This window comes from Eptatretus burgeri, chromosome 9 (genome assembly GCF_056783735.1).
Source record: "Eptatretus burgeri isolate ZD-2024b chromosome 9, Ebu_testis_v1, whole genome shotgun sequence".
Taxonomy (NCBI): domain Eukaryota; kingdom Metazoa; phylum Chordata; class Myxini; order Myxiniformes; family Myxinidae; genus Eptatretus; species Eptatretus burgeri.
Genome location: NC_140969.1, coordinates 53,487,990 through 53,506,801, shown reverse-complemented (window position 1 = coordinate 53,506,801; position 18,812 = coordinate 53,487,990). Strand labels below are relative to the sequence as shown.

The 18,812-nt window shown below is 41.6% G+C and overlaps 1 protein-coding gene across 9 annotated transcripts in view; it reads right to left on the bottom strand.

The window, feature by feature from the left end:
• The window catches only part of OXR1 (oxidation resistance 1), a 325,783-nt gene that overhangs the window by 215,227 nt on the left and 91,744 nt on the right, over nucleotides 1-18,812 (bottom strand). For 2 of the 9 annotated variants that reach the window (XM_085895177.1, XM_085895185.1), the window contains exon 1: nucleotides 18,274-18,533. The exons of 4 other annotated variants lie outside the window; for them this stretch is intronic. In XM_085895177.1, the coding sequence (XP_085751303.1) occupies nucleotides 18,274-18,305 (32 nt within the window). In that variant the 5' untranslated portion in view covers nucleotides 18,306-18,533. Of the gene's footprint in view, nucleotides 1-18,273; nucleotides 18,536-18,812 lie in introns of those variants that run through there. 3 more of the 9 variants (XM_085895184.1, XM_085895176.1, XM_085895182.1) reach the window with 3 other exon arrangements.

Genomic DNA, 18,812 nt, shown 5'->3' with positions numbered 1-18,812 from the left:
TCTCAAGGATTTCTGCTGTCATCGAATAAATTAGATGACATCTAATAAATGACATCTCATCTAACAAATTAGAAATTCAACGTCTGTCTGTGTGTTTGCGTTTTTGGCAAAGACCACTGGGCCGACAACCACCAAATTTGACACACAGACCAAGTCCAACCCGACAATTGTCATGAGGGTATTTTTGTCCACCACCTCAGTCTTTAAAGACCCTGAAGACTCTTAAGACCCCAAAAACCCTTCATACCCTGAAGACCCATAAGACCCTTTAAGAACATTAAGAACCGAAAGAGCCGAAAAACCCTTTAAGACCTTGAAGAACCTTAAGCCCCCCCTAAAAGCCTGAAGGCGCACTAAACCCCAAAGCACAGACTACATTTTTCAACAAGTAATGCGCAAACTCGACCCACTTCAGAGGTGGGTGGGTCGAGTTTGGATGCATTATGTACACCAACACTTTAATATACACCCTGTAAAAATTCCTTTGTGGGAGGAGGAAATTGAAGGGGGGAGGTCGGAGGAAGAGATGGGGTGGGTGGGAGTGGGAATGGGAAGAGGTGGGAAGAGGGAGGTGAGGGTAGGAGGAGGAAGGGGAAAGGATGCGAGTCTGAAGTAAGGGGTGGGAAGAGGCAGGGGAAGGGGTGAGGTGGAAGTCCAGAGGGAGGAGGTGGGGTGGGATTAGGGAGGAGGTGGGGTGGGATTTGGGAGGGACCCATCATTGCCTGGCAACGAGCAGGTACCTTTGCAAGTGGAATAATAAAAATGGGACCATTGCAAAGCTAATAATCGATTTGTTTGGAAAGCTAATAATCAATTTAAATGAAACAAAAATCTGTGTCCATTTATTTATGAAAATGCTTGTTTGTTTTTTTATTTTTCTTTTGTATTATTATCTCTGATTTGATATCCGGAAATTGTTTTTCTTCTTTCATAAATGTAAATTATAAGCGAAACAATAAATATGAATAAGACAACCACTTCATTTGGAAAAGGCAACAAAAACAAACAAAAAGGTGTGTGTAACAAATGTTACCAATACATAATGAAAGTTACCATGATGCCGAAAGACCCTTTAAGACCTTGAAAACCTTTAATAACCTTAAGACCCCCTAAGACGCACTAAACCCCAAAGCACAGACCATACATTTTTCAGCAAGTAATTCGCAAACTCAACCCACTTCAGAGGTGGGTGGGTCAAGTTTGGATGTATTATGTGCACCTACACTTTAATATACACCCTGCAAAAATTCCTTTGTGGGAGGAGGAAGTTGAAGGGTGGAGGTGGGATGAGGAAGGGGATGTCAGTGGGTGATTGCATTATGATAAAATTGCATTATGAAAAAAAAAAGTTGGTGGGCGATTGCATTATGACAAGTTCATGAAGAACAGGATAAAACACAAGAGGGCAGTGTAAAACACAAAAGCAAAGGAATTTACCAACAATGAAACTTGTTTTCTTCTTGAGCACAATGTATTTTTAACCTCCGCCATTGAAGATGGACAGAGGTTACTGTTTTCACCCCTATCTGTTTGTTTGTTTGTTTGTTTGTGAACAGTATTATGGAAAAACTCATCGACGGATTTCGACGAAACTTGGTGGGGGGGTTGGTATGGTCCAAGGATTATGCCATTAGATGTTGGACTTGGTCCAAAGTCCAATATGGCCGCTATGGTGGCCATTTTGAAAAAATATTTGAATTTTTGTTTTTGCATTTCTACATGTTTTAAGTGATTTCCAAGCCGCCCCCAAAAAAAAATTGTTAGAGAAAAAAAAACAAAATTTGCAACTTTTTTTCCAACAAAATCTCGATTCTTTTTTTTTTTTTTGCATTTCTACATGTTATAAGTGATTTCCAACAAAAAAACATGCCAAAATTATAATTGCGGCTGATTTTGGAACTTCAGGAGGATATACCCACAAACGTAAAATCAATTTCTGTCTCAAGGAATCTAGTTATGACGAATGAATTGAGTATGTAAAAGTTAAAAGTAAAAGGGAAAGTTGCAAACTATAACTCTGTGAGCACTGTTGATGTCAAATTGAATGAATAGGATATCAGGTTCACTTGAGTGACCTCGCAGTATTGGCGGCGGAGGTTTTGCACTCTACCAAGTGCTCCCCCTCTAGTTCTTGAGCATGTTTTACACTGTTTGATCTTTGGTCTCCTGACATAATCACATTGTTCATCAATTTCCCTGCTGTTCGGTATGTTATAAATTGCAGATTTTTCTCTTGCATTTCTTGCATCGTTTTGGGGTCATTTTGAAAGGATATTTTTGAACAGTTAACTTGATAAATTTATTCCAAAATATTTTATATTACTATATTTGAAATGTTCTCCTTATTCCTGGATCAAGATAAAGTTGAAACGGTAAAGCGTTTTTGAGCATATCAAAACCAATTTTAACTTTTAATGTTTATGTTTTTTTTAAATGGAAAGGGCACAATTAAACCAGAAAGATATTCATAAAGCTGGTTCTTTACTTTTATTTAAAGAACGAAAATGCCTCAAACATAAGCAGAAAACAAACACTGAATGGAGAAACAGACCAGAGGAGAAGGAGAAGAACACAACAAGCAGAAAATTTTTGCTGTCAGAAAATGTAGTGCCAAGCAAAATGAAAGTGAAAGTGTTTGCAGTGTGTGGCGAGATGTCCACAAGTGAAGAAAGAAGAAATGCTTTGAGGGGGGGGGGGGTGAAACACCCGTTTTCAATAGTGCCAATGCACTATGCCAAAAGCGACAGTGCGAACCCACCAAGTAATGAACACTGCACTTCCTCAAACCCTCATTGGAGGAAAACTGTTTATAAGAAACTATTTGAAGCAAGATGTGGTCAAGTATGAGGCATCAACTTCCATTCAACCCAAGATAAATAACCTCAGTCTCAGTCAGGATACTGTGTAGGTGGTCAAAGACTTGATGTGGTCAAGGACAAAAGAGCGGGACATTTGTCAGCAAGCACTTCGCTGGAAGGATACATCATGATGATCCAAGGAAAGGAAGGTAAACTTTAAGTAATATGTGACACCTGACATTACCCTTGATGGAAAACTATTTCTCCTATGGGGAGTATCCTGACATCAACATTGGCAAGACCAAGTTTGCTGAGCTACGTTTGAAACCTGTCCTGCTGAGCAGCAAGCTTCCACACAATGTGTTATGTGAGGATGGACCATGAAAACTCGATTTGCACAGTTAACACACCACACAAAGCATGCCCAGACTTCCCAGTTTATTCTCACAATTTCCCAGAAACATTTCTTTGTGAGCAGCCAACAAGGGAGTGCTGGATGAATGAGTGCCCATCATGCCAAAGTGCAGGTTTCAAGAATACCTCCAACTATGATCAATCAGCTGAGGCTTACTAATTCATCGAAAAAGCTGATCAAGATGGCAGAACACTCAAAACAGTTGAGGATACGGGACGACAGACAGATGGATACGGGACTTTCAAAATGATGAATGAATGCCAAACAAGGCCTTTTGCACATGTAGTGTGTGTGCATTTACAGCGACTCAATTCTGCTCAGCGGGCACTTTTAACCTGCCGTTGCTCGCGTGACATCAATAATTCAAATAGTCTTTTTAACATAATTTTCTGAATTTAGATGAAAAAGTGGCAATTTCAAAATGAGAAACCATAACTGTTCTGCTCCTGAATGAAAATGTGACAAGGAAATATAGGAAATATGGGATATCCGTGGATGAGAGGTAGTGGGTTCGTACAATTTTCTGTTAGTACGAGTGAGCTGCAGCAGTGGACATCACACACACACACACACACACACACACACACACACACACACACACACACACACACACACACAAGCAATAGATGCAAAATGCAGTGCAGTTTCTCCTGTGGCCTCAAAGCCAACCAATATATATATATATATATATATATATATATATATATATATATATATATATATATATATATATATATATATATATATATTTAACGGCACTCAGAGCCCAGGCAGCTCCAACTCCCACTCCCACATCTTCCCCCCTCCCAAACACGATTAGGAGTAAATATCATAAAACCCCTAAACCAGATATGGTGTCTCCCTCTGAGAAGTCTACCCGAATGTTGGTAACGACGGCATTGTCTTTCCAATTGCAGACGTCCATTAAATAAATCAGCAATCCTCCCATGTCCACATGACGTAATCCAGCAAATTTCAAAGTCTACTCACTGACAGGGATGACCATTGACCAGGGAGGTCGTGTAGAACGCGCCCATCCACGGGCCCACGTTGTCTGGAGTTTTTCCAATACAGGCTGCAAGATATCAATTTTTTGGGTGAGCCAATCAGAAAGTTCTCCAAATCGCTCATTGTGCAGAGGCACACCCATTTCTCTCGGGTACATTGCCAAGTATTTTTTGCCTTTTTTTTAGAAGCTTTGTGATCCATATTATGTAACAATCCTTTATCTGGCATGCACAATATATGGTCCCTGCCCGGATGACCAGTGTTGCTGATGATTTCTGCACATGCTCGTCGAGCATTCTGTGGCAGATTACGTCATTTCAAAAGTCGCGTATCGGAATCCACATGAAAAAGAAAACGATTGTAAAATTGGACAAACCAACTGTTGCTAATAACCACTACAATTTCAAATTTCCAGAGACGTTGTAAAATGTAACACACCTATGAATCACAAGAACTTTGCATCATCAACAGCGGGAGATGGGGTTTTGCATCGTGTGGTGTGGTGTGGTGTGGTGTGGTGTGGTGTGTGTGTGTGTGTGTGTGTGTGTGTGTGTATGTGTGTATGTGTGTGTGTGTGTGTGTGTGTGTGTGTGTGTGTGTGTGTGTGTGTGTGTGTGTGTGTGTGTGTGTGTGTGTGTGTGTGTGTGTGTGTGTGTGTGTGTGTGTGTGTGTGTGTGTGTGTGTGTGTGTGTGTGTGTGTGTGTGTGTGTGTGTGTGTGTGTGTGTGTGTGTGTGTGTGTGTGTGTGTGTGTATCCAGATCACAACCATTTTACCATTTCAGCTTTTGTCAAATTTTCAACAAACCTTTATTATGAGAATGTGGAGAAGAAAATAAAAAATTGGGCCAAAATGTGAAAGGGAAAAGTCATAGTGACTATAAGTAACCCTCATTATCAAGCGTGACACACATTTTTTTATTTCTATTTTTTAATTGCTTCTGTGTTTGTTAATTTATTTACCATTGAGCTTCAGTGTGTCTCCAAGCCATAAAATTTTTACCACTTGAGCTTTTGTCATCAAATCTTCAACAAACCTTTATTATGAGAATATGGAGAACACAAATTAATAAAATGTACAATTTTTTTTAACTGTCGTTTTCATCAAGTTTAGTTGGAATACAAAGTAAATGCAGATGGGCGTTTCATTTTGAGATGCTTTCTAGTTAAAACCGTTTTTTAAAAAAATGTTGGATTTAATATTTTAATGTCAACAATGAGCGGTGAAACAGTAACATAAATTACCGAAGTTTGAAACATTGCCACCAACAATACAATGTTTACAAGTTTTTATCCAGGTGTTTACAAAGAAAGACCATGGAAAAATGCAAACTAAAAAAACTGGACAGTTGAAACAAACACATGGACATGTCAGACTATTGATTGTATCCAAGTTAAACGTGGATTCTCACAATCTCCAACATTTTTGTGAGCAGCTAACAAGGAGTGTGGAAATATTGCGGAATTATCCTGAACAATGAATTTTTGCAAAACGGAAGTCAGATTTTACTTCAGATAACCTTTGAACCACTGCATCCACAAATAAATAGTATTCAACGTCATCAGTCACGTGGTATGGTAGCCATATGTGATCAAAAGAAAACATTTTAAAATCACATACTCTGAAACCACTTCACTGATCGATGGATGCAATACTTTACACATGTGATCGACTGCACGTAGGAAATATCATTTGAAAACAATGTCATGGGTCATGTGATCTCGCAGCCATATTGGATCAAAGGAAAACCTTTAGAATTCATCTTCTCTGAAACTGTGCTGTGTCACGTGATTGGGTTTTCGTATATCATGCCTCGCCCGCTAGGGGTGGGAAGAGTGTGCTTCTGGTCGCGCAATAAAGCGGAGTTGATGGTGGCCCGCGTGCTTCTTGCGTCCCACCGCACCTGGTACAAACTGATTACCAGTTAACTGATAAATGCGAAACTTCTAGCTATTTTTACCCTGATCTACCTGTCACTCCACTTTTTGGCAACCAACCAGGTTAGCTACAGGATCACTAGTCCTCTATCATTATTGTTGTTAAAATTATAATTATGTACCATGATCATTCACAGCACCATTTCATTAACATTATTATAATTATAATTTTCAGTCATTATGTACAATTCTAATTATCGTTATGTACCATTATCATTTTTTATTATTATAATCATTATTATTCCGAGTAGATTACCCGTCCTATGGACAGCTGGCTGAGGTGGTGGTGGTCATGTGATTTTGTTGTCCTTCGCAGTTCGGAGATCTGCAGTCATGATTTCGTTCCTTTAATCCGAGTAGATTACCCGTCCTATGGACAGCTGGCTGAGGTGGTGGTGGTCATGTGATTTTGTTGTCCTTCGCAGTTCAGAGATCTGCAGTCGTGATTTCGTTTCTTTTTCTCGTGCCATTTTTTCCGAATGAGGCCTTCATTCCTGAGTGGCTTTTATGGGGTTGTAATTGAAGCTAGTCACGTGGAGACACCAAATATGTTGTCACAGCATTTTTTTTTGAAAATGTAGTCCAGGAACAGGCAATAATGAGCGAGTATGTATGTTTTCACTTGTGAGCTAAAAAGTAGAGCGATCCAGTCATGTATACCAAGTACAATATAGCTAAGTTTTGTGGACCATTGACGCTTCGTCGAGGAGACAATAACAAACACTTAGCTCCATTATAGTAAATTATAGTTTTTTTTTAACCTGCCATCGCTGGTCTGTTCTGTGGTAGGCACGTGACAGCACTGCACCAATCATATTCGGTGATGTACCTCAGGCTGCATAGGTAATACTCAGCGGCCTCGGCTTCACTTTTTAACCCCATAATTTTTGCTCATTCACTCATGATAGTGAGCTTGAAAGCACAGCGACCAAGAGTCATCGATACAAAAGACAATATAGCTGAGTTTCATGGACCGTTGATGCTTCATCTAGGAGGAGATTATAAATTATTCGCTCTATTATAGTAAAGACAAGTCTGAAGACGACGATAGTTCACGAGCGGTAGTTGACGATGTAGATTGTTTCAGAAGTCAAGGATGAGACAATGTGATCATGTTTGACCAAGTTATAAAAATGATCAACATGATGTGGTACGAGTGACAGATTATTTGCTGCAAAATGTTGAAAACCCGGTTTCGTTCAACAACTTAAAAAATTTGACCTTTGCATAACCTTTAAAGGTCAAAGGTCAAGGATCATGACCTTTGGTGCAAAACTTCCTCTGGAACATTCCAGGAACAATACAACGTCATATAGGCTATATGGCATTTCGCACTCCTCAGATTATCCATACTTTGATGAAATCAGCGTAAAAACAAATTTGAAGGGGGCGCCACGAGCAAGGTGTTCGAGATAGAGCAAAATGGTTTCAATACTTTAGGTGGGGAATGACCTCAAGATTATGCATAAAAAATATTGTCATCCGAGCTCTCAAAGTTTGTGCGGTCGTATGATTTTTGTGTCAAAATTCGAAATTTTCTAAGTTCGTGACCTTGTGACCTTGACCTTGGGAGGAAAATGAAAAAAAAATCGAGCTCCGTGGGGCTATGCAGGTGCCATTTGGCCAACCAAATGCCGAAACCCCTGCCAGATTCGACAAACCCCCTGGGAGAAAATGCAAATTGAAATCGGCTACCCCCTAAAAACACAATTTGCTATTTTCTAAGTTTATGACCTTGTGACCTTGACCTTGGGACGAAAATGAAAAATCGAGCTCCGTGGGGCTATGCAGGTGCCATTGGGCTAACCAAATACCGAAACCCCAGCCAGATTCGACAAACCCCTCGGAGAAGATAATTTTTTACGTCAAAATTCGCACAATTTTCTAAGTTCGTGACCTTGTGACCTTGACCTTGGGATGAAAATGAAAAATCGAGCTCCGTGGGCTATGCAGGTGCAATTGGGCTAACCAAATACCAAAACCCCTGTCAGATTTGACAAACCCCCAAGGAGAAGGTGCAAATTGAAATTGGCTACCCCCTAAAAACACATGTTTTTTGGGCGTGGCTCCACCCATAATGGGCGCACCATGCCCATTCTCAGGAAAACACAACTAGATCATGATATAAACCTCCCACCAAAATTTTATCAGGATCAGATCAAAACCCACGGAGCTATGCTCAGGACAGACAGACAGACAGACAGACAGACACACAACAATAACGAATACAGTGGTCACTTATTTTTTTCGTGAGAATATTTTTTCATGAACCAATTATTTTTTTCGTGAAAATATTTTTTCGTGAACCAATTATTTTTTTCGTGAAATTTTTTTTTGTGAACCAATTAGAATTGGTTCACAAAAAAAATTATCACTATCATGTACTATTATTATGATGCACCATTATCATTTTCACTCAATTTTTCCAAGAAGCCCTGAACAGTTTTTATCCTTTTACCTGCCGAGAAATAAACAACTGATGGGAGGGGCTTCCATGTTGTAGTAGTACTTTTCCCCTAGCAACCACATTCCTGGAATTGGTCTCCAAGGTGAAAAAAAACCACAGCTGTGCTGAGGCTAGCTAATATTAAAGGGCTATTTATAGTTACTCGGACTCTGCCCTTTCACATTTTGACCTCGTTATCAATTACTTTTCTCTGTATTCTCTTAATAAAGTTTTGTTGAAAATTTGATGACAAAAGCTCAAATGGTTAAAAAACGTTACCGCCTGGCCAATCAGACAGACAAACAGATACAGACAGAAGCGATTGCTAAACCCGGCTCTTGCTGTGCGAGGATGGACCAATGAGACCACTTTATGCTATAAGGTATGAAAAACATTACCACTCATGCAGGACTTCACAAGCATTTAAGGCAATGTAAAGTATGGCACAAAAATAATTGTTAGGGCAATCTACATATGTACACAAAGCTTGTAGAGGGGTAAATCAAAAAAATTGTTTTCGTTTTTCTGACAATTCAACCCCCTGCCCCACCCCCAACTACACACTCCAACAACCTCCCATCTCCCATCGAGATAGTCAAGTTCCCTATTCCTTTTCCGTAATTGTGCTCATATATTGTGATGGGATTGTACACAGACCCCGAACACGCAAAGGTATTCCAGCATGAAGGGTGGTTGCTGCACTAATCCAGATTCCAGAACCCTTCATAATGATTATAACTTTCAAACTTCCCAATATGTGGAAGACTCACCTGGTGTTTGTTAATCAAACTGACAAATGCAATCCTACAGTCACTCCAAGGAAATGTTACCCAGTTCGGAAATAAAGTGTGTCCATAATCATCTCAAGCACCGTTATATTACATCTTTAATGATCACAACCGATGTACCATCATCAGGATGTTTTAAAGCTGCAGTTTTTCCCAGTACTCACGACTCCATTTCATTGTGGTTCCCACGTGCAATACGTACACTCGGTCCACAATAATGGTGTTCCAATTTCAGAGCGTACCATGAGCCACACATCGTAATGTGTGGACACACACCTTAAGCCTCAATGCAATGAGTGTACACACACCACAATCCATATCTTGCAATGCGTGAAATAGCACCACAGAAACATCCAATTAATGGGTTAATTAACCTGCAGGTCTCAATATTCAAGCCTTGTAGCAACAGCTGCCAGCTATTTTCAATCTTTTTGAAAAACCTAACAGAGATATAGGCGATAGTTTATATTGGTGTGCACTCAGCAAGCTAATATCGCGACAAACATCGTGTGCACTCAGCTCAAGATGCCTGGGATAACAGGGTTATTATTCTGCACAGCACATTACTCTTTGTTGTTCAACACGGAAGATAAGACCATTTACCTGTCCACATTGCAGGGCTTATTAAAGGAAGTACATTTTTGTTCTTCATAAATGCACTGAAATGTTTCAAGAAAAATCGGTTCAACTAACCCCTCCACAAATTGGGACAGTCAGAATTTTATCATTTAAACTCATAATGAAGCCATGTCCATCGCTGGCCCATGCCATCGGAATTTAATTGGGTCAAATGAAAATAAACACTGTCGATTGTCTGAGAGTATAATCCTCTTTTACGCAGTGAGCTTTTATTATATTTTTTTAGTATTAGGAGTCGACGCTTGTGGAGGAGCGAGAACACAGAACAGAATGAGAAGAGCAGTGGAAAGAGGAGTGGGTTGGTGGAGCACACGAACAGCATGGCAGAGGGACAAAATGGAGTGAGGCCTGGAAAAGAAAAGACACTTGGAAGAATGAGAGCAAGGGGATGGGTGAGAGGAAGACATAGGGTATGCTTGAAAACGACAATCCCCCCCCCCCCAGCCTCTAAAGAATGCTGTGACCTGTTGGCAAACCAAAGCCATAGATACAGATGTAATGATACGGATATTTTATTGAAAAAAAAAACAAAAAACAACACTGACATTTTGTGCAATGATACTGTCTGCTCAAAGCAAGTTATACAGGTGGACAGTCATATTTGATGGGGATCAAAGCCCATGTGGTGGCCGACATAAAAATGGTACTGTGTAAAAGATGTGTTTCAATCAAGAATTTCCTTATGAAGGAGAACATCAAACGTGTTGAAATGGAAAAAAAAAAGAGTGTGTCTCGTGTCCGCGATTTGGTGAGATATGTCCTCACATATATGTGTTTAAATGGTGCAGCGAATTAATTGTCCAGAAATGGAGAGTGATCATGAACACCGTCACGCAACCAACAGCTGTCATTAAAGGAAACATTAAACGCAGTGAACAGATAATTTTGGAGTTTTGCCCGACTGCTACAAATTAAATTGTGGAAGAATTGCAAGTCAGCGTGGGAAGTGTGGAAACAATAATCCATTCTCACGCGAAACTCAATACGGTTAGTGAAAGGTGGATACGAAACAACTGAGCACGTTTTAACAAAAGGCAACTTGTGTGGCCATTGCAATAGAGCTCCTGGAACATTACTCGGTGGAAGGAGATTATTTGTTGAAGAAGATTATGACAATTGATGAGACCTGTGTCCATCAGTTCACGTCAGCGTTAAAGCGAGCTTGCATGGACGAGAGACATTCTTCGTCCCACCGCCAAAAAAATAAGGTTTAGCCATCAGTCAGAAAGCCAAGGTCACCAACAATAAATAATGTTAAACCATCAATGCAAGACAATCCGGTGACGACTTTCACAATGAAGTGAGATGAGCAATACGTAGAGGACAAACATGTATGCTGTCGCAGGGAGTAACTTTACTGTGCAATAAGGCTCTTCCTCACATGACAAATTTAACCACCATCACTATTGGAAATATGATGGGAGTTCTCAATCATCGCCCTTCATAGTTCAACTGGTCATTGACATCACTTTGGACCACTCAAATGTCTGGGTGGCATTAAGTTTAGTAAAGATAAAGATGTCAAAGCACATATGCCGAAATAGCTGTGTAACTGTCACGAATGTTTTTACACCATTGGCCTCGAGCACAACTACATTGATAGAATAGGTCGGTATACATATGTAGAATGGGAGCATCTTGATGAACAGCTGAAGTTTAATGAACTTCCCACTAAATTTAGACTCTTATAGAATAAAAAGTACACTTTAACATTTGTGTTTATGTGCTTGTGTCTCAACACCTCAATTTTCAGCACACTTTATGACACAGATATAAAAAGGTGCATGTGTATGTGTATGTGTGCATGGGTGCAATTAACACAAATCATTTACGAGTCATTCGACAATGCATTGGTGCAGACTGTGGTATAATGCTTGTGCGCCTAAAATTTGACACAGAGCATGTTATTTATTATGCACGATGGTGTAATGTTAGTTGAGGGGAGATGGTTATTCAAAAAAAGTTGGCTTGTGTGAAAGGGTAACAAGTTATAAGTTGAAAGTAATATTTAACCTGAAGAAAAATTAGCAGGGCATAAGAGATTTACGTATATTTCAGGAAAGAGAATCGTCTGGTAAGTACAAGGGTTTGTAGAGGGAGAGGCATTGTGTAGTTCCGTTATCCAAGTATAAATACGTGGAAAGCGGAGGAAAGAGAGAAAGAAGTCAGTCCCGAGTTGCTGTGTTGCGTTGGGTTGTGCATGTTACTTTTGAAGTAAGCCCAAGTTTGAAGTACACTCACCTACCAGTTCGGATGAATAGATTAAAGAACCTTGGGGGTGTTGTGCCACTTTGGGGGCTCGTCCAGGATCCATCTTCCCACCGCTAGCATCTTTTGCAGCACAAAGGGCATGTGGACAGGGTTAACAGACCTGAGGTGATGCAGAGCCTTTCATCTCTCCTTGGTGGTGTGACGGTTCCATGCAGGCATCTGGAATGCTGAGAGAGCCTTATGTGGGGTTCTTCCATGAGCAAAAGGAGACCCATACATTTGGAGGTGAGAGCGAGAGGAAAATTCTCTCAGAGGTGGCTGTGAACTGGGCTGTTAGTCTGTGCCGGTGAGTGTAGAGAAGCTGAGTCATGAGATAGTCTCGGCATCTTGTGTCTGTACCGTGCTGATCGAAAAACCACCCACAGAAGGTGGGCTAAGTGATCAATGTTTTGGACAGCGAAGGTAACAATGGTGTACTATTATGAGTGATGGTGTGGTGAAAGATTGCTTGTTCTCTGTATGTGTAGGTTTGTGGAAATGGAATTGTATGTATGCATGGAAATGTATGTGTAGGTTTGGATGGAGAGATTGGTGGAGATTGAAAGAAATTTAGGTCATGAGAACAAGGAGCCATGGTGGTTGGTAGCTGAACACATGCTGTGGAGAGATATCAAAGGTTTTTCAAAAGGGAAATCAAGGGAGAAGGATGAGAGAGGAAGACAAAAGACTCAAGGTCAAAATGGAGGCTAAAATGCTGGAGGCCAAAATAAAGGATAAAATTGGCTGGAGGCTGAAATAATAACAAGAGAAGTTTAAAGGATAAACAGCTCGATGCTGATAGAGAGAGGGAAACAAGAAGGTTCAAGGCCGAGTTGTAGGCTAAAAGGCAGGATAAGAAGCTCGAGGCTGAAAGGGAGGAAAGATGAGGTTCAAGGTCAAAGTGGAGTTGAAGCATTGTGGAGTACAGAGCGCTTACGTATGTTGTCTGGAGTATGGGAATAACTTTGCACAGGATAAAGCTCCAAAGTGCTCAGAATTTAAGGGTGAAGACCGTTTTTACAGCCATTTTTCCCTGCTGTGCAGGGGTTTGGCTTTTTCTTGAGGCAATGTTTTATGGCCGGATGCCCTTCCTGACGCCAACCCTGGTCGCCTCTTACGACACACAGGGATATGGTACACCTATTCTAACCGGGGCATACACCGGGACCAGTACACTGGCACTCATTTCGCCGACCTCGGAAGGATGACAGGCTGAGTCAACCTCCTGGTGTTAATTCAGCAGCCAACGGGGCTTGAACTCAAGACCCTGGGATCCCAAGCCACCACCCTAACCACTAAGCCAACACCAGGCTAATTTAAGGGTGAAGGAAGAGCGAGATTGCTACCTTCCAAGATGGGAGTGTTTTGCTGCAAACAGTGGGTGTGACATGGCAGGTTGGTGTATGCTACTCAGTGCCTTGTTAATTGACAAAGTGCTTGATGTTTATTCTCAGCTGTCAGACATAGCAGCTGTTGATTACAACCAGTTGAGAGAAATGCTTTTGAAGCAGTATGACTTGACTTAACTGATGATGGGTATGGGACCAAGGACAGGAGAGCCAGTCAGAGTTAAGAGAGAGCCTTGAGCAATTTATAGTCAGGTTAAGAAATTACTTTCAAAAGTGGGTTGAATTGTCGAAGACCAACCAGACGTATGGCAACATGTGTGATCATGAGAGAACAATTTATTGGTGTGTGCCTGAAAGATTTATCTGTTCATCTGTGTAAGAGGGCACTGGAGAATATCAAAGAGTAAGCTAGGGTTGTGGATCTTTTGCTGATAGCTCATACCAGACCTGTGTCAAACAGTGTTCAGTGTGCCAATAGATTGGCTCAGAGAAACAAAAACGAACCTGTTGTGCTGAAAGGAGATGAGAGGAGGAGACCATGGATTATTCCAAGAATTTTTTTTCATGGAAAAGGCATGGCCAGAGAGCCATGAACTGTAAGGACCAATTTAAGGGCAGGGTGAAGTCTGAGATGCATTGTAAATCAAGCCACCTCAAGGTATGTGAATGAGTGCAGCGAGAATTGCCAAATTTGGCACAGAGCTTCAGATTGTAAATAGCTCAGAACAGTTCAACTTTGAGCTCACATGGAGAAATATAAAATGGAAATTAGTAGATGACCGTTTACTCAGACCATGGTCACATGACAGTATAGGTTAGCGCCCTCTGGCGTGGTATTGCACGAAGAAGAAACAAAGGTGTGAGTCAGTACCTCCATTGAATGCGGTCTGGTTAACTCCGCCACTGAAGGTGGACGGAGGTTATGTTTTCACCCCTGTCTGTCTGTTTGAATTCATTCACAACTTTTTTCACATATCCTGCTCACAGGCAGACAAAATGTGGTGGACAAGTTGGGCTTGTGACAAAGACCAAATGATTAGGTTTTGGTGAAGATCTGGATCCTGATCCTTGATATTTTTATTTATATATATATATATATTTTTTTTTTTACATGATTCTTCACCACTTAGAGATTGGGCAAAACAATATGGAGGATGATATCTCAAAAAGTTGTGGACAGATTTGGACGAAACTTAGTGGACAGCTTCAGTGTGTGACAAGGACGAATTGATTCATTTTGGTGAAGATCTGAATCCGGATCCGGAACTGATAATTTTTTAATTTTTGCAAGTAATTCTTCAACATTGAGAAATGGGGCCAAAAACGATGTAGCACGGTATTTCAAAAAGTTGTGGATGGATTAATGACAAAACTTGGTGGATGAGTTGGTTAGATGACAAAAACAAGCCAATAAAATTTTGGTTCAGGTCAGCAGATCAGGCTTATCAGTGGGATACAAAACATCAACTGTTCAGCCTGGTGGAGGTATGTGCTCTCCCAAGTGCCATTCTAACTATATATGTTGGGAGGGATTGCAGGTCATCTCCTCAAGGTGCCAAAGCATGAGTGCCGGGGGTTGCTGGAGCAGTACATGAACGGTCCTGGAGGAGGACGTTAGCAGATGATTCTTTCAACTGCAAAGGTTGCTATGCGAGTGCCAGCTGCCGAGTGAAAACGCATGTCCCAAAGTGGAGACATCAGGTACAGTTTAAATCATGCGTTGGAGAGGACCACTTGTTGGCTGCATTCAGCAAGATGCTTCAGTGAGCAGTGCCTGTATCCAGCCCATTACTGGAACTCAAGAACCGATGCAAGTGGTGAAGAGGAAGGTGAGGAGCTCTTCTGTGCAGGTTTTGAGGGACACCGGATGCAGCAGAATCATGGTGAAGGAAGAGTTGCTGAAGGAGGATCAGTACCTTGGAATGTTCAGCAATATACTGTTTATTGAGAATGTTGCAGAAGGTGCCAACGGGCAACACTGAGGTGTATGTACTCCTCAATTGACAGGTGTGATTGACACACACTGCTTGACCAATGCAACCGATGACCTGATCATTGGTAATGTACCAGGTATGAGAGCACTGGACAATCTGGATCCAGCATGGCAAGAGGATTGCGTGGTGACTGCATGAGTTGTGGCAAACAAGGATGATCAGCTAGCTATTCTCATGCTCCCCTGAGTCTCCACCTCCCATTCGGAATCGTGACCAGCTGAAGTTTCACCAGAAAGGTCATGAAGCACGAGATTCATCTCCAGCTGTCGAGACTACCGACTTAGATAGAGCAAGTGCAGATGTGGGGCCTGGCGAGATGTCCATGGAGGATGCGGCGACAATGAAAACCTGTTGGAACTTGGCATATGCAAGCCAAGGGAAATGGTGGTGGATGTAATGTTGGGTCAGCATCACACCAGTCCACAAAGCGAAGCCCTTATGTCCATAGTCAATGAGTATCAACATGTGTTCAATATCCCAGGGACAATGACATTAATCCATTGTCACGTTAACTTGACGACATGTGAGCCTGTTCAGTAGAAACGGTAACCATGACCATACAGTATTGGAGAGCCCCTTATTTAGGATATACTGCACATGAGATTTTGGAGATCGGGGAAATTTAGCAGACTGATTTTCCATAAACTTTGCCAGTGGTGTTTGTTCATAAAAGGACAGCACAAAAAAAAATGTGTGTTGACTACCAGAAGTCAAACATCACTGTATCTGATCTAGAGCCAATGGTGGCAGTCATAGACCTCTCCCAGAAGTTTGGTGGGGATAAATATATAACTACGAGATGAATGTGAGTGGAGTACTTGGCAGATACCAGACAGCAACGGATGGCATCTACAATTGTTATGAAGATGCCACTCAGTATGGTGAATTCAGGAGCTGCACTTGTGTGGGGTATGAGCAGGTTGCTGGTTCAGATGGAACATGTTGATAGTTACCTTGATGACATTCTTTTCCATGCCCACACAGGATGGTGAGCATGTATCCATGCACAGAGAGATGTCCAGAGCAACACAGCTAGGCCACCAAAGTACGTGATCAGGACAGATGCCGCAAGCTTTGTGGATCACCAGATAGAATGATAGAATGTGTGATAGATGCCCAGATATGATTTGTGGGTCTGACAGGATACAGCTGGGATTACATCCCTAATTATACAGCCATCACTGTGCCACTTATGAATTTGACCAAAGAGGATCAACCAAGTAAAGTCATAAGAGGGGTGGGAGAGGGACACTCAAGAGAAGGCCTACATTACCTTCAAGCAATTCATCAACAAGCCCATTTTGAGGCTACAGAGATGAATACACCATTCGTGCTCAGCTTGGACTGCACTTGTGTGTTCAAAGGCCGATGCTCTGTCTGGAATCAAACCTATTGCATTTCATATTAATTTCCCATAAGCAGAATTAAAATTAATATACAAAGGGTCCTCAGTCTCTGTGGGACTACACCAAGTCTAGCGAGTGGTTGCATAAAGCTATACGACCTCAAACGAAACGAGGTCATTTGGCTATTCATTTCCGTGTTGCGCTCCTATATTTATTTAATTTTTGTTACAGGTGTAAAACATCCTATTTGGGGCTCAGCCGTTTGTTTTTTTTCCGGTTGTTTTTTTTTTCCCGTCACTCATTATTCATCCAAGTCTATCTATGTTGCATCCATGTACCCTGCTGTTGTGTCCCATCTTTTGTAATATGTTCATATATTTATGGCTTCGCTTATTTATGACATGCGTGTAGAAAAAAAACACATAATCACACGCGCGCGCACACGATTATCCCCACCTTTCTGTGGAATTGGACAGGGAAACGTTTTTGGCTCCTGTCTTTCACGAACCTGCGTCAAGCCTGACATTCAATTAGAGCCAATTTGGACAGGAATTTGTAATTTGTTCATCGTGATAGCAATAACTCACCGAAAACACATCGACACCACAGTTGGCTGTTTAATGACCACAAATTATCAGTGTTTGCAAATTTGTCCTCCGTCTTAACCTTCCGATGGATGGCAGACACATCGATGCATCATGCTGTGTGCGATAAACAGGATAACAGTGTATACTGTAGCTGTGTCAAGATTCATACCGAGACCGGACAGCTCAAAGGCAGGTGCACACACCCCTAACCTAAACTACCAACATATACACACACAACTGAGTGATATTCAAACATGTTCAAAAATACAGACCACAGACTTATGATAATAAATCTCAAATAATAATAATAATAATTATAATAAAAACAGTCAACTTTCAATACATATGATGATGTTTTAAAAAATAAATCTCCATAATGTTCTTTTTTTGTACCTCAATATATTCTCCAGCTACAATTGCTCCACCGTATCTCCGAATTATAGGGTTAAAGCAAAAAACATTTGGGTTTTAGAGCATGTCGTTACAAAAATGACAAACGCATAGACGTGCACGCTCACAAATCTTTTTGAGGCCGAACAAGCAAAAGCGTTCAATTCCAGATGATAAGGTGACCCTCCAAACGAACACCTTCGTGTGCAGGTTCACAATGCACACCTGCATGAAAAACGGCTGAAAACACCGCGATGTCTCATTACCAAGGGGGTGATCAGACAAATCTCCTTCAGTCCTTCCCTTCCGCACCGGCTTCAGCGTTTACCTGCCCACTGTCTCCTGCTTCAGTCTCCTCATGGCTGCGCGTCCCGCGGTGACTGGATCCGATCGGTGGAGTTTACAGCGTGTCGTGTGGAACGTCCACCCGGGTGCATAATCTCACCGCCACGATACACTACGGTGTCCACGTCGCCTCTGCAGGGATGATATTCACATCGGTGCAGGTGCCGCACCGTTTATATTAGACGATGAAGCGGCGGAGCGGGCTCAGGATCCACTCACATCGACACCGCTATATTTAGAAGGGCGTAGCGTCCTTCCGCGTGATTAGGGGGCTGGGGGGGGCAAGAGAATCGGAAGAAGAAGAAAACGATTAAGCGACGCCTGGGAGATCGTGGTAATGAGCACCCACAGCCTAGCGGAAGGTCCCCTCAACCCTGCCTGAGATCGTGAAGCTGGATGTGTGGACAGCGTGGAACCCATGGAGACTTCTCGTTTACATGCCAGAATTCAGACCCCGCAGTCAACATTGCTGGGGAATTTTTGGCACGTTCGTACAATAATGGGACACGTGTTTGGACGAAC